The sequence below is a fragment of the Polyodon spathula genome, chromosome 9 (genome assembly GCF_017654505.1).
Source record: "Polyodon spathula isolate WHYD16114869_AA chromosome 9, ASM1765450v1, whole genome shotgun sequence".
Classification (NCBI taxonomy): domain Eukaryota; kingdom Metazoa; phylum Chordata; class Actinopteri; order Acipenseriformes; family Polyodontidae; genus Polyodon; species Polyodon spathula.
In genome coordinates, this window is record NC_054542.1 from 12,923,982 (window position 1) to 12,938,261 (window position 14,280).

Here is a 14,280-nt window from a genome sequence, read left to right on the forward strand (position 1 = left end):
TTTGTTCCTTGTGTCTACATATCATAGACATGCATTGCAGAGCGAAGACAGAGGTAGAAGAAAAGAATGATATACCTGGTAAATTATATTGTGATTGTAGATCTTGGAATGTGTGAAGGCATTTATTTCTACAAATATCCACAGGAGTATGTATTCCCTTATCTCTCCACAGAGGAAATGAAAAGAGATGACTGACTGATAGGAGTGCAAAATTATGACAAATAGATGAATAAGAATTCCAATTTATTTGAAGTTTTGTATGTTTTTCCACTAAGCACCAAATCATAACTAAATGAGAGATTATATAGCCAAAACCGAGCTGTTTGAGAGGAACACCGGAATAAACCAGGTCTTGAAGTCTTCGTGGAGATCCTAGGTGTTCCTCTAACAATCACCATGAGACTGGAGCATTAGAATCAAGCCAGACTGTAATTGGGTACAGCATAAATGACTGAAAATAGTATTTAAAGTTTAGTAAGGACAGTTCCCCCGGTGGATTTCTTGTGCTGCAGGGTACACATGGCCGCTTTCGTCGCTATGTAAATTTAGAGATCATGGAGTGCAATTTATCGCAATATCTAGTAGGAGGAGAAAGTGGAAACATAGAGCTAAAAAAATTAATGCATGGAAGTACATTCATTTTTATTCTGGAGATGCAGTCTTGAAATGAGATGCAGCGCTCAAAGAATATCACAGAAATTTGCAGAGCTTTTTGAGATGTTACAGTAATAAAATAATGGCTTGGATTGCATTATTGAGAAGTTTGGTGATAAAATGAGTGACCAGAAGAGGATTTAATCAGTGTGCACGTTTATAAAGAGGTATGTGAAAAATACAGCGAATAAGAGGTGGGGCTTAGCTGGAGATACAGTACTGAGTGTCATTTTGCGATTCAATGCCTTTTAAACCTGTTTTACTCTGAGGAAAAAATAAATACATTAAACAGTGTGTGTAAACTAAACATCACGTGTGAAAATAAATTGGACCTGACGCGCCTAACAAGCGCTGAATAAATGGACTGCAAACGGTTAACCATTGGTATGTTCAAAACTATGTCCCTCATTGCAGTATTCAGGGGCATTAGAATGGACCTAGACTCATTAATTTTGTATGCTGACAATAAACTAAAATTTTCTAAAATAGATAATAGCTGAGAAAGCAGTTGGGGAACATTATTAACAAATAATAATATGTCATCGGCATAGAGTGAAAAATGATGCTGCATGTTATTGAGAATAACAGGGGAATGAGTGATAGACAAGTGGTTCAATCGACAGAGCAAATAATAGAGGGGAGAGCGGACAGCCTTGACGAGTGCATCTAGAGATAGTGAACTGGGATGAGCATTTACTGCCTGTGAGCACCATTGCCATTCCAGGCAATTGGAAGCCTTTTCAGCATTTAAAGAAAGAACAGCGCACGGGGTATCGATATCCATAGCCATGTAGATGATATGAAGACAGCAGCGAACATTATCGGAGGCTAGGTGGGTTTTAATAAAACCTGTTTGATTGAGATGAATAAGTTTAGTCATATGGAATTCAAGGTGGCGTGATTGCACCTTGGCATATAGCCTGACATCTGAGTTTATCAATGAAAGAGGCTGGTAGCTCGCACATATAGTAGGGTCTTTATCTTTCTTCAGTAATAAGGATATAATAGCTGAATTAATATATCTGTCAAAATAATCCTTATCAATAGCAGTTTATATCATTTCCAATAGAAGGGGACCCAACTGATTCCAAAAAGAGAGAAAAAATTCAGGTGGAATACCATCAAACCCTGGGGATTTACCTTTGCTCATATCATGTAAAGCCTCCTTCAGTTCATCCAAGGAAAATGGAGTGCTAAGAGCAGCTGACTCATCTGCTGAGAGGCATGGCAAATTAAGTTTTTGAAGCAATTGCGTACATTTATCTCTGGGCAAACAAAATCTCTCTTTAAATAGAGTCCCAACCTCCCCCCCCACCCCCAGCCATACCTAACACACACAGAACTATACAAGTCAAAAATCGCCCACCGTATATACAAATGTCCGGGACACACAGAAGCTGTTCATAAATTCAAATCTGAAAACACATTTTTTTTATTTTAAACTATTAAAATAAAAAAATGTAAAATAAAAAGGCTAGTCTGATTTGGAAGGGTGAATCCCCAATGTTGACTTCGATGTTCGGTCACTTAGTTCAATTCCACGAAGGGCAGTAAAATCACCAGACGCAGGTAGTCAAGTAGAAACAGTCATGTCCAAGAGAGCAAATCCTCGATGTCAAGGCCAGCTGATAGCCGAAAGAACAGTCCAGATGAATGGAGCCGTATTCACTTCAGTTCCTGTAGACACCAAGCGAGTTCATATAGTCCTGCGATCCATGAGTCATCTTGCAAACTGCAGGATAAAGGAGAAAGGCCTGTAGACCCTGGGAGCAAGTGAGAGCCAGAGGTTGAGAGAAAGCCCACTGGCTCTGCACTGTGAAATTACCGTAGTCAGGATAAAATCTGAGAACTTTGGAAGTGAATAATTGGAACCATGAATAACAGAGTAACAGATCATGCAGTCTTCAACCCCCTCAAAGCGCTTGTCTACATTGTTCTTCCACAATGCCAGGCCTTCCATAATACTACCATTCTGAAACAGAAACATCACAAAATGCTTATTGTTAATCTTGCACTTCAAACAGTTTTTGTTGGACGGGGACACACACACACACACACAAAAAGGATTGGTAACCTTTATGTTACCTATCAGTATAAACCTCTACTAGATTATATTCTTGTTCCAAGGCATAGAAAAGGTCTTATTGGTTCAGCAAATTGGCATTTCTGACCAATTCTGAACTGAATTTAGGTATTCCTCCTTGATCAGTATAGGTGGTCTGAAATTGAGTTGAGAATTTTTGTCAACAAAGTATAAACATCTAAAATGAACTTTACCTGATGGGTGAGGTAAGTACTAAGCTGAAGCATCCAGTTGCGCCACTGCTGAACAGCAATGCCAACACGCCTTCCACTTTCCACAGATATTGACCCCAGAGGGTAATTCTGAGGCAGCTGCACTACTAGCTCAATAAATATATCTTCCACGGAGTACGTAGCAATTACTTCTCGTGTTGTAGAGCGCGCCTTTACCTAGCAGGGGACACAAAAAAGGGTCTTGATATATGATCTGTCAGGTTGCAATATTAAATAAAGATGTCTGGCATTTCAGAAACATGGTTAAAAAAAAGCATTCATTTGACGTGTCTCAGAAAAATATTTTTGTATTATAACTTCCCACAGACACAGCTGTTTAAAGCAGTTTGGTTCTAAAATTCACCTCTCTCACACACTTCTCGAAGAGACATTTAATTAATTGCATTCCTTTTGGATTGCAAATGAAATTCTACCGAACACTATTTGAATGCATATTCAAGTTTGTGTTTGCTCTTGTGAGTAGCTGAGTGCTCATAAAGTATTCTTTACAGCTTCACAACTCAGATTCTCCATTAGTCCTGGACTTTATTCCAAACAAGTCCTTCATTATTTATTGAACCTGTCCGGAACAACTTTACGCACAAGACTGGACTGGAAGACTTGCAAGTGAGTTCACAGATGTTTACAATTATATTTAATCACCATCATCATCAATAATAATAATAAATTACAAAGGAGAGCACATACTTACTGTCATGTTCTCAAAAGTTTGTGTGCTTGTTTGTACTGATGAAATTTCCTGGCATGACAGCACATTACTGACATATTTGCTGGTAAATTTATCAACAGTGTTAAACACACGCTTTTCCTGGCCTTTCCACCAAAGACGGACCATTGCTGGTAAATCCTTCAATGTAATGTAGTACACGGAACAAGCCAAATGTGCAATCTCTGAGGGCAAATATTCTGTTTCTGAAAGTAAGTTGCCAAAAAAAATAATTATTATATACCAAAGACACTTAAGTACAGAGCCCAGGAAGGGACATGAAAAATATATATATATAAAATCGTGCTCACAAGATAATATCTTGTGAGCATGACCTACTATCTGGTGGTCAATATAATATATATGTAATCTTTTTCTTTACAGACTGACATACAGTGCATTCACAAATACCAACATGTTTTTAATAGGAGTTTTTAAAAATTTTCCTAAAAATAAAATTTTATTATATATATATATATTAGATATTATATTCACATTATATTACTATATATTTCCGATATCTAGGTATTCGAGCGATTATATTATATATATATATATATAAAATAATTTTTTTTTTTTTTAAATTTAGTCGTTGCCAATTATTATTTTTTTTTATTTTCTCCCAATTTGAAATGGTCAATTATTATTTATTTATGCTTGGTTCACCGCTACCACCCCTGTGCTGACTCGGGAGTGGCGAAGACGAACACACACTGTCCTCCGAAGCGACCGCTTCTTTACACACTGCGGATTCACCATGCAGCCGCCCAAGAGGACAACGCAGCTCCCGGGCAGCTAACAGGACCACAGGCGCCAGGCCAGACTACAGGGGTTGCTGGTGGGTGGTGAGCCGAGGACACCCTGGCCGACCGGAGCACAGTAAAGTCCATTATTAAGAAATGGAGAGAATATGGCACAACTGTGAATCTGTCTAGAACAGGCCATCCTCAAAAACTGAGTATCTGGGCGACAAGGGCACTAGTCAGGGAAGCCACCAAGAGGCCTATGGCAACTCTAAAGGCGTTACAGTCTTCCACGGCTGAGCTGGGAGACACTGTGCACACGGCAACAATAGCCTGGGTGCTTCACAAAACTGGCCTTTATGGGAGAGTGGCAAAAAGAAAGCCATTGTTGAAAAAAACTCACATCAAATCTTGGCTAGAGTTTGCCAGAAGGCATGTGGGAGACTCTGAGACCATACAGCTTTTTTGGCCTCAACATTAAGCGCTATGTTTGGCACAAGCCTAACACTGCCCATGCCTCAAGACACATCATCCCTACAGTGAAGTATGGTGGTGGCAGCATCATGCTATGGGGATGCTTCTCTGCATCAGTGCCTGGAAAGCTCGTGAAGATAGAGGGCAAAATGGATGCTTCAAAGTAGAGAAAAATCCTGGAGGAAAACCTACTAAAGTCTGCAAGAGACCTGGGACTTGGGAGAAGATTCACCTTCCAGCAGGACAATGACCCCAAACATACAGCCAAAGCCACACTGGAGTGTCTTAAAAACAAAAAGGTCAATGTCCTGGAGTGGCCCAGTCAAAGCCCGGACCTCAATCCAATTGAGAATATGTGGAAAGAGTTGAAAATTGCTGTTCACCAAAGGTCCCCATTCAACTTGATGGAGCTTGAGCAACTTTGCCAAAAAGAATGGGCAATAATTGCAGTGTCCAGATGTGCAAAGCTGGTAGACACTTATTCAAATAGACTCATGGCTGTAATTACTGCCAAAGGTGCCTCTACCAAATACTGACTCAAGGGGGTGAATACTTATGCAATCAATTATTTTCTGTTTTGTATTTGTAATTAATTTAGAACAATTTGTAGATTTAAGTTTTCACTTTGATATTATGGACTTTTTTGTGGAGATCAGTGGCAAAAACTCCTAATTAAATCAATTTTGATTAAATGTTGTAACACAATAAAATGTGGAAAAGTCTAAGGGAGTGAATACTTTTGAGATTTATATATATATATATATATATATATATATATATATATATATATATATATATATATATATATATATATATATATATCCTTCCACATAAGCACTCTAAAATTAGAGTCCTCCATTACAAAATATAGTCCTTCATTATAAAAATATTGACTGAGTTTCTCTATAAAATTAGTGTACAAGACATCATTTTTAAACTCATTTTTTGCCATTATGTCACCGATTTAATTGTGTCTTAATGGTTTGCAAGTATACCAGACATTATTATCGGTCATGGTTGTATCTAGTCCAGTTTGTAGGTAAGAAGAAAGCTGGATTCTTCAGGCATTTCATTATATATTTCTCCAGTGAGTTGATGGGGCAGTTAGGATCATCGGGGCCCTCATACATTTAAAGATTATATTTTGATATATTGTACATAAAACATTACCTTTTTTAAATGGCCTACGAGTTTTACTGCAGTACAGAGTGGGACAATCAGCAAATACCTTAATCTACCCCTGAAATAGTATTACTGGGTCATATCTTTTTACTCACAAACAGAATATGAAGATGATGTAATATTTGTGGACAACAATAAACACTGCAAATAAACATTTCATAACGTAAATGCGGATGACGTGATCAATTAAGTTTACAAATAAATCATTCAAATGTATATACATTGTTACTGTTAACTTAAGTATACAAAAAGTAAACAAGCTGAATTAAACAAACTAAAAATAAGAAACAGTTTGTGCTGAATAGAAACATGTCTAAATCTCACACTTACTGAGAACTGAAAGGTGAAGGTCCTCTGTAAAAAACGTTCTGGTTTCCTTGCTCCCAGGCTCCGCTGTCTGTCCAGGATACACTGGATTGTCAGGCATTAGCCGAAAGAGATGGAAAAGCAGCTTGTGCAGGCATTTGGTTTTCCGGAGGTAGTGTGAATACTGGACCCTTAACTGCAGCAAACAAAAGGTCACAGTCAGCTAGACCATTACAAACCAGCAGTTGCTAGCAGATTCTCAGAGGCCCAAGTCTGAATATTTTGTGTATTTTTGTATTTAACATGGAGCTAATTAATACATTATATAATTAGAAAAGATGAATGATTTATGTTGAAATTTGAACACATTCCATATATAAAGCTATTAAATAAACCATCATCAATAGTGTACATTACTGTAACCATCCAGCTTATTTCTGCAGTACCATGAGAGAATGGTTAAGGGAATGTTAATGGTAATAAGGCATTGAAGAGCTAGTACAATCTTGATTAAACAGAACTAAGATCTAAATCATGATTCTGTTTGAAAACTTATGATAAATGTACCCTTACCACAACTTATGATTATACGCTATTTACAAGTATATTAAACTTACATGAGATGAGGACGCCTTGAAGAAAGTAAGAATTAATTTCCAAGTAAGTAGATATCCTAGTATGCAACAATATTCTTCACTTAATGGCTGTACAACTGCAAACTCTCCAACCTGAACACTCCCCAGAATATCATCAAGTAATTCCTCTGTTGCACCAAGTATAGCCATCAGTGCTGCAGGGGGGGACCTAAAATGTAGAGTTAAAAAAAGTTAGTGGGTATTGTCTGAAAGTGAGTGGTCTGTACCATTAATACTGGCAGAGGTTAAAACAGTGGGGCACTGAAACAGATAATGTTCAGTTACCACTACCTTTAATAGAACTTTGTGAGAATCGTATAATACAGATGTGTACCACAAGATACAACTTTAAAGCATGTGGTCTGTAACAATAACATTAAGGGTAGAACCATGTGTCAGTGAAAGGGTTAATTTTTTAACAGGCTAATTGGTAAGGGAACTTAAAGAAAATCTAAATGTGCTAAATGAAAACAAGACAAGTCACATGACCTCAAAATAGCCTCCATATGAGGTCAGATGCCAATATCATGGCTACCAACACATTTCTATAACCTTGTAAATATGAAGTCGCTACAGTGGCTCTCAAAAGTATTGGACTTTTGGACTTTTTCACATTTTATTGTGTTACAACATGGAATCAAAATGGATATAATTAGGAGTTTTTGCCATTGATCAACACAAAAAAAAAAGTCAATAATATAAAACTGAAAATAACGGATTGCATAAGTATTCACCCCCTTTGCTATGACACACCTAAATAAGCTCTGGTGCAACCAATTGTCTTTAGAAATCACATAATTAGTGAATGGAGTCCACCTGTGTGCAATTAAGGTGTTTCACATGATTTCAGGTTAAACACACCTGTCTCTGGGAGGTCCCACAGTTGGTTAGTACATTACCTAAAAAAAACTACATCATGAAGATGAAGGAACATTCAAAGCAAATCCGGAATAAGGTTCTTTGAAAGCACCAATCAGCGGAAGGACATAAGAACATTTCCAAGGGATTGAATATCCCCCAGACCACAGTAAAGTCCATTATTAAGAAATAGAGAGAATATGGTACAACTGTGAATCTGTCTAGAACAGGCTGTCCTCAAAAACTGAGTATCTGAGCAAGAAGGGCACTAGTCAGGGAAGCCACCAAGAGGCCTATGGCAACTATAAAGGAGTTACAGTCTTCCACGGCTGAGCTGGGAGACACTGTGCATACAGAAACAAAAGCCCGGGTACTTCACAAAACTGGCCTTTATGGGAGAGTGGCAAAAAGAAAGCTATTGTTGAAAAAAACTCACATCAAGTCTCGGCTAGTTTGCCAGAAAGCATGTGGGAGACTCTGAGACCAAGTGGAAGAAGATTCTATGGTCTGATGAGACCAAAATAGAGCTTTTTGGCCTCAACGCTAAGCGCTATGTTTGGCGCAAGCCTAACACCGCACAGCATCCTGAGAACAGCATCCCTACCGTGAAGCATGGTGGTGGCAGCATCATGCTATGTGGATACTTCTCTGCGTCAGGGCCTGGAAAGCTCATGAAGATAGAGGGCAAAATGGATGCAGCAAAGTACAGAGAAATCCTGTAGGAAAACCTGCAGTCTGCAAGAGACCTGGGACTTGGGAGAAGATTAATCTCTAGCAGGACAATGACCCCAAACATACAGCCAAAGCCACACTGGAGTGGCCCGGTTAAAGCCCGGACCTCAATCCAATTGAGAATATGTGGAAAGAGTTGAAAATTGCTGTTCACCATAGGTCCCCATCCAACTTGACAGAGCTTGAGCAATTCTGCAAAGAAGAATGGGCAAAAATTGCAGTGTCCAGATGTGCAAAGCTGGTAGAGACTTATCCAAATAGACTCATGGCTGTAATTGCTGCCAAAGGTGCCTCTACCAATAATTGACTCAAGGGGGTGAATACTTATGCAATCAAATTATTTTCTGTTTTATATTTATAATTAATTTAGAACAATTTGTAGATTTTATTTTTCACTTTGACATTATGGACTTTTTTTGTGTTGATCAGTGGCAAAAAACTCCTAATTAAATCAATTTTGATTCCATGTTGTAACACAATAAAATGTGGAAAAGTCCACGGGGGGGTGAATACTTTTGAGAGCCACTGTATCTCAAATGGCTAGTGAGATATGAGGTTTTGACAATGTGGCAGCTCCCATAAATACGCAAGGTTGTGATTCAGACCTGCACTTATGGTTCAAAGTTAAAAGGAATTAAATCCTGAGCATTTTCAACCCTAACTACATAAATTACAACTTTGGTTATATGTTCAGTTTTCTGGAGTATTTCATCCATTCATCTTTAAACCTACTCTGCTCTAGTTACAGACTGTTGAAAGATAGGTAATATCTTCAACTTGCATCTAAAATGTGCACGAAAAAGCACTTACAAACATGGTTCTTCCTCCTCTTCATCATCAGATTTTGTGTTGTCATTTTCATTATCGAACTCAGGGAGCTGGGGCATTACCCTGACAAAAAAAATCAACAAAAAACTATGAGAACATTTAAATTTAAACGAAAGTCAATTAACATTGTATTTGCAAATTGGGAGCACCATCGTTTGAGTCATTTTCAAAAGCAAAAGAGGTGCACATTATTTTAGTAAATGCACAGCATTCAGGCAGAACATATAATTGGATACAGAACACAGACAGAACTAGAAAGAAACCCAGTACGGGGTAAAGTGAGTTATTACAAAGTTCATTTAAATTCATGAACTCAATTAAAATGCAAAACAAAAGACAAGAGTACGCTTTTTGCCAAAGTACTTTATATTTGGTGCAAAACATGGGCTTATAACAGACTCCACTTTAACAGATGAACATCAATGGGACATTTGTAAATTCCTAATTGATTCATGCAGTTACTGAAAAAGAAACTTGCAAAACAAAAAATAAACAAAAAAAAAGGTTCCTTAAACCAACACTAAAACCAATTAGGACATTTCTGCAGTTTTCAATTACAAATAACTAAATGGCCATGTAACTAACTAAATATAAATAACTAAATGGCATTTTAGGAAACTGCTATATGCTTATAAACTTTAAAGTATTTTCACAGCAGGCACTAGATAAGTTCTTGCTGGGGAGGCGGGGGGAGAGACCACAACATTAAAGCACACTCACAGTTCAAAACTTATTTTACCACATATGAATCAGGTGGATTATTTAAACCAGTTTACTTACTTGTGTAAAATATAGTAGACTGAGATCTGGACATGCCTAGCCTTAAACAAAAGCAGTGGTGTTATGGTGTTCAGCAGCGTCTGCAGTTTGTCAGGTAAATTTGTTTTTTGGCCCGCCACAAATTTAGGCTGCAGATTATTTTGGGTCAATTGCTGAACAGGAATGTAGGTCAGTGCATCACCTACTGCCTTCAACACAGGAAGAGGGAAAAGGGGATCGTCTGTTTCAGAGAATTCTTCTGTACAAATAAACAACAAACAAAATTAGTGTTCATACAACCACAGGAAATTACCCATTAATATAATTTCACTGAGAAATTTGTGCACAGAGGATGCACAATTGACATCGTATGTGTTTGTTCCAAACCACACAAAGCTTTGCCGTGCTTGAAAGTGTAACAGCAGTGGATCAGGTAGCAAGCATTGATTCCTTCCACTCTCAGTAGAGCAGCTGCCAGTAGCGGGTTCTACATTCCTTTTGTATCCTTTTTGACCTCCAATGCCCCAGATAGCTACTAAACAAACGGCACCTCTGGGATTTGTATGCTGCTGTTATTGTATCCTGCCATTAGGGATGGGTCGGTATTTCAGTAACTCAATAAACGGTAGCAAAAATATATTTCGGTTCAATAATCGAGCTGTTTAAAAATAGAGTTATCAAAAAAATGGTAACGCGAAAACATTTCATAAAGAGCACATCACACCACAACTGTTTAACCTCCTATACTTCACAAAATGAAATCCCAGTTGTTTTAGTCTAAATAAAATCATCAATATAGTTAAAATGCACAAGCCTAATACTAATTGTACTTTGAATATCCCTACTAAAACACATGCAAAACACTACTGAGCAGAAGAAGAAAATGTATCTTACCCGTGTAACAATTATTGCAAAGAGCGAAATGTTTTTAACTAATCTAACACTAATATATTCCTTTCACTTTTGGTATAGAGCATGCAAGTCCTGAAGTATTTTTTAAAACCTACATACTGTCTAGCTTCAGTGCTACTGGAGTGCTTTTGTATCCCTTTTTAAATATATTTTTTCTAAATTAAAGCTCAGCAAGTTTAATTAGTCTATCATGGGATTTATCCTTTTAATTTGTGAAATATTAAAAGAAAAAAAATTATATATATATATATATATATATATATATATATATATATATATATATATATATATATATATATATATATATATATATACACACATACATACATACATACATACACACACACACATACATACAGTGGCTTGCAAAAGTATTCAGACCCCTGACCAATTCTCTCATATTACCGAATTACAAATGGTACATTGAAAAATCGTTCTGTTTGATATTTTATTTTTAAACACTGAAACTCAGAATCAATTATTGTAAGGTGACATTGGTTTTATGTTGGGAAATATTTAAGAAAAATAAAAAACTGAAATATCTTGCTTGCATAAGTAATAAACCCGTGCTGTGGAAGCTCCCAGTTTGCACAGATGAAAGAAATTGCCCTAATGAGGACATAATTACCTTACCATTGGCCTCCACCTGTGAAGGATCATTGGTAAGGATGTGAATCTGAAGGAAAATGAAGACCAAAGAGCATTCTACAGAAGTTAGAGATAAAGTAATACAAATGCATAGATTAGGGAAAGGGAAAGGGTACAAAATATATATCCAAGTTTTTGGATATCCCAGTGAGCACAGTTGGATCAATAATCAGGAAGTGGAAGCTGCATCACACCACCCAGGCACTGCCAAGAAAAGACCATCCCTCAAAACTCAGCACTCAAACAAGAAGGAGACTTGTGAGAGAAGCCACAGAGAGGCCAACAATCACTTTGAAGGAGCTACAGAGTTCAGTGGCTGGGAGTGGAGTAATGGTGCACCAGTCAACCATCTCAAGAGCTCTGCATAACACTGGCCTGTATGGGAGGGTGGCAAGAAAGAAGCCGTTACTCAAAAAGTACCATCTGAAAGCACGTCTGGAGTTTGTCAGAAAGCATGAGAGTGACCCAGCTGCGATGTGGGAAAAGGTTTTGTGGTCAGATGAGACCAAGACAGAGCTTTTTGGCCAAAACTCAAAGCGCTATGTGTGGCGCAAACCTAACACTGCCCATGCCTCAAGACACATCATCCCTACAGTAAAGTATGGTGGTGGCGGCATCATGCTGTGGGGATGCTTCTCATCAGCAGGGACTGGGCATCTTGTTACATTTGAAGGAAGAATGGATGGAGCAAAATACAGGAAAATACTGCAAGAAAATCTGCTTCAGTCCGCTAAAAAACTGAAGCTTGGGAGGAAATTCACCTTTCAGCAGGACAATGATCCCAAGCACAAGGCCAAAGCAACATTGGAGTGGCTCAAGAACAAAAGGTGAATGTCCTACAGTGGCCCAGTCAAAGTCCTGATCTCAATCCCATTGAGAATCTGTGGCACTATTTGAAAATTGCGGTCCACAAGCGTCGTCCAACCAACCTGAACAACCTGGAGCAAATCTGCCAAGAAGAATGGGCCAAAATCACAGCAACACTGTGTGCAAAGCTGGTATGAATACTTTTGCAAGGCACTTTATGTGTGTGTGTGTGTGTATGTGTATGTATATATATATATATACACACACATACACACACACTCTGTATGTCTCGAGAAGGCAGTGCAAAAGTCAGCATGCCCGCAAACAGCCAAGTAAGATCAATTTATGCCTGTGCCCAAATTACTTTGAGGACCACTGGTACAGATAATTCATGGTAGAGCTGTTAACTGTTGCAAACATAATTATTGTGTGATAATCTATCAGGCTCACCTGTGATTTTTACAAAGAGTGGCAAAAGCAGACTGTGCACCCCTTCTGTAAAGAACTCTTTCCATTCGCTCATCAGGTTTACTGGGAGCTTCTCCAGTAAATCGGGTGCAGGTCCTGTGAAAAATTCACTCAAAGCTGTAACTAAGTTACAAGTCTGACAGACAAAAACCTGGGCCCATGGATTCCAGTAAGAGGTGGTATTCTCACTTGCACTCTGAAAGAAAGTAAAGCCTACATTTAGAAAACAAAGTGTCTGCATACATTTATTTTGCTGATAACCCTGTAACAGTTGTCAAACTAACTTCACTTATCAATCAAAACAAAAACCATATCAAAAGAACATTAACAGAGCTGACAACAGGGAATATCTAATTGACACGTGGATTAGTTCAGAATACTGAGTATCTAGCAAGATATTCATAATGATTTCCAGTGCATGTTTATATAAATAATAATAATAATAATAATAATAATAATAATAGTATTCTACTTGAAAAACCTATTACAGCTTAGTCCATTAACCTTTTCAGGACCAAGCATTTTTCAGTGCAATGCTCGCCCAGGACCAGGCGGCTTTTGGCTGTAGTTGACTCTTCCTATAAAAATTCAATAAAAATAATCTTTTTACACTAGCATCTTGCAAATGGTGTCTTTTTTTCAGAACACTCTGGGGAACATTATACAGTACTTCAGAAACCATACACTTTTTGCTTTTTTTTTCAACATTTTTTTAAAGTAATTTTTACTATGTATTCCGCTTAGAGATACATGTATAAAAATGTGTTCTTCTATGAACCGAGGGACCTTACAATACTTCCTAAAAGTTTTGCTGAAAAATACTGAAGTTTGGGCAAATCACAAGAGATTGTTTCACCTAACTGACTGCAATGACATAATACACGTTTATTCTCGGGGTCTTTATAAGCAATAATGGACTCTACTCGATTTATTTTCTCAAATAAATCGAGAGAAGTGTCCATTATTTTATGTTATAAATAAAATAAGTTACTCTTTTCAGTATTATCAGTAATAAGGGAAAAAAAAACATACCTTTAGTTCATGAAATAGCATCCTATCCCCTATCCGTGTGTGTGTTTCAAGCCTGTACTGCAAAGTACGGTGGCCCCGTAAGTAATCAAAACAAAGTGCTTTTTTAATCGTGTTTACACGATCGCAGTCCTAGAAGCCCACTTCAGTATGATCGTGTTAACACGATCCCGGTCCTTAAAGGGTTAACCCACAAGTATACTTTATAATGTACTTGTCAAAG

At 37.7% G+C, this 14,280-nt stretch overlaps 1 protein-coding gene across 1 annotated transcript in view; it reads right to left on the reverse strand.

The window, feature by feature from the left end:
* Nucleotides 1-952: 952 nt before the first annotated feature.
* Nucleotides 953-14,280, reverse strand: part of LOC121321043 (E3 ubiquitin-protein ligase listerin-like) — a 49,897-nt gene continuing 36,569 nt past the window's right edge. The window contains exons 19-26 of the mRNA XM_041259954.1: nt 13,011-13,224; nt 10,215-10,452; nt 9,417-9,497; nt 6,999-7,185; nt 6,406-6,577; nt 3,662-3,882; nt 2,932-3,126; nt 953-2,626 (exon numbers count right to left, since the gene is read on the reverse strand). Coding sequence (XP_041115888.1) covers nt 2,375-2,626; nt 2,932-3,126; nt 3,662-3,882; nt 6,406-6,577; nt 6,999-7,185; nt 9,417-9,497; nt 10,215-10,452; nt 13,011-13,224 — 1,560 coding nt within the window. The 3' untranslated portion in view covers nt 953-2,374. The remainder of the gene's footprint in view (nt 2,627-2,931; nt 3,127-3,661; nt 3,883-6,405; nt 6,578-6,998; nt 7,186-9,416; nt 9,498-10,214; nt 10,453-13,010; nt 13,225-14,280) is intronic.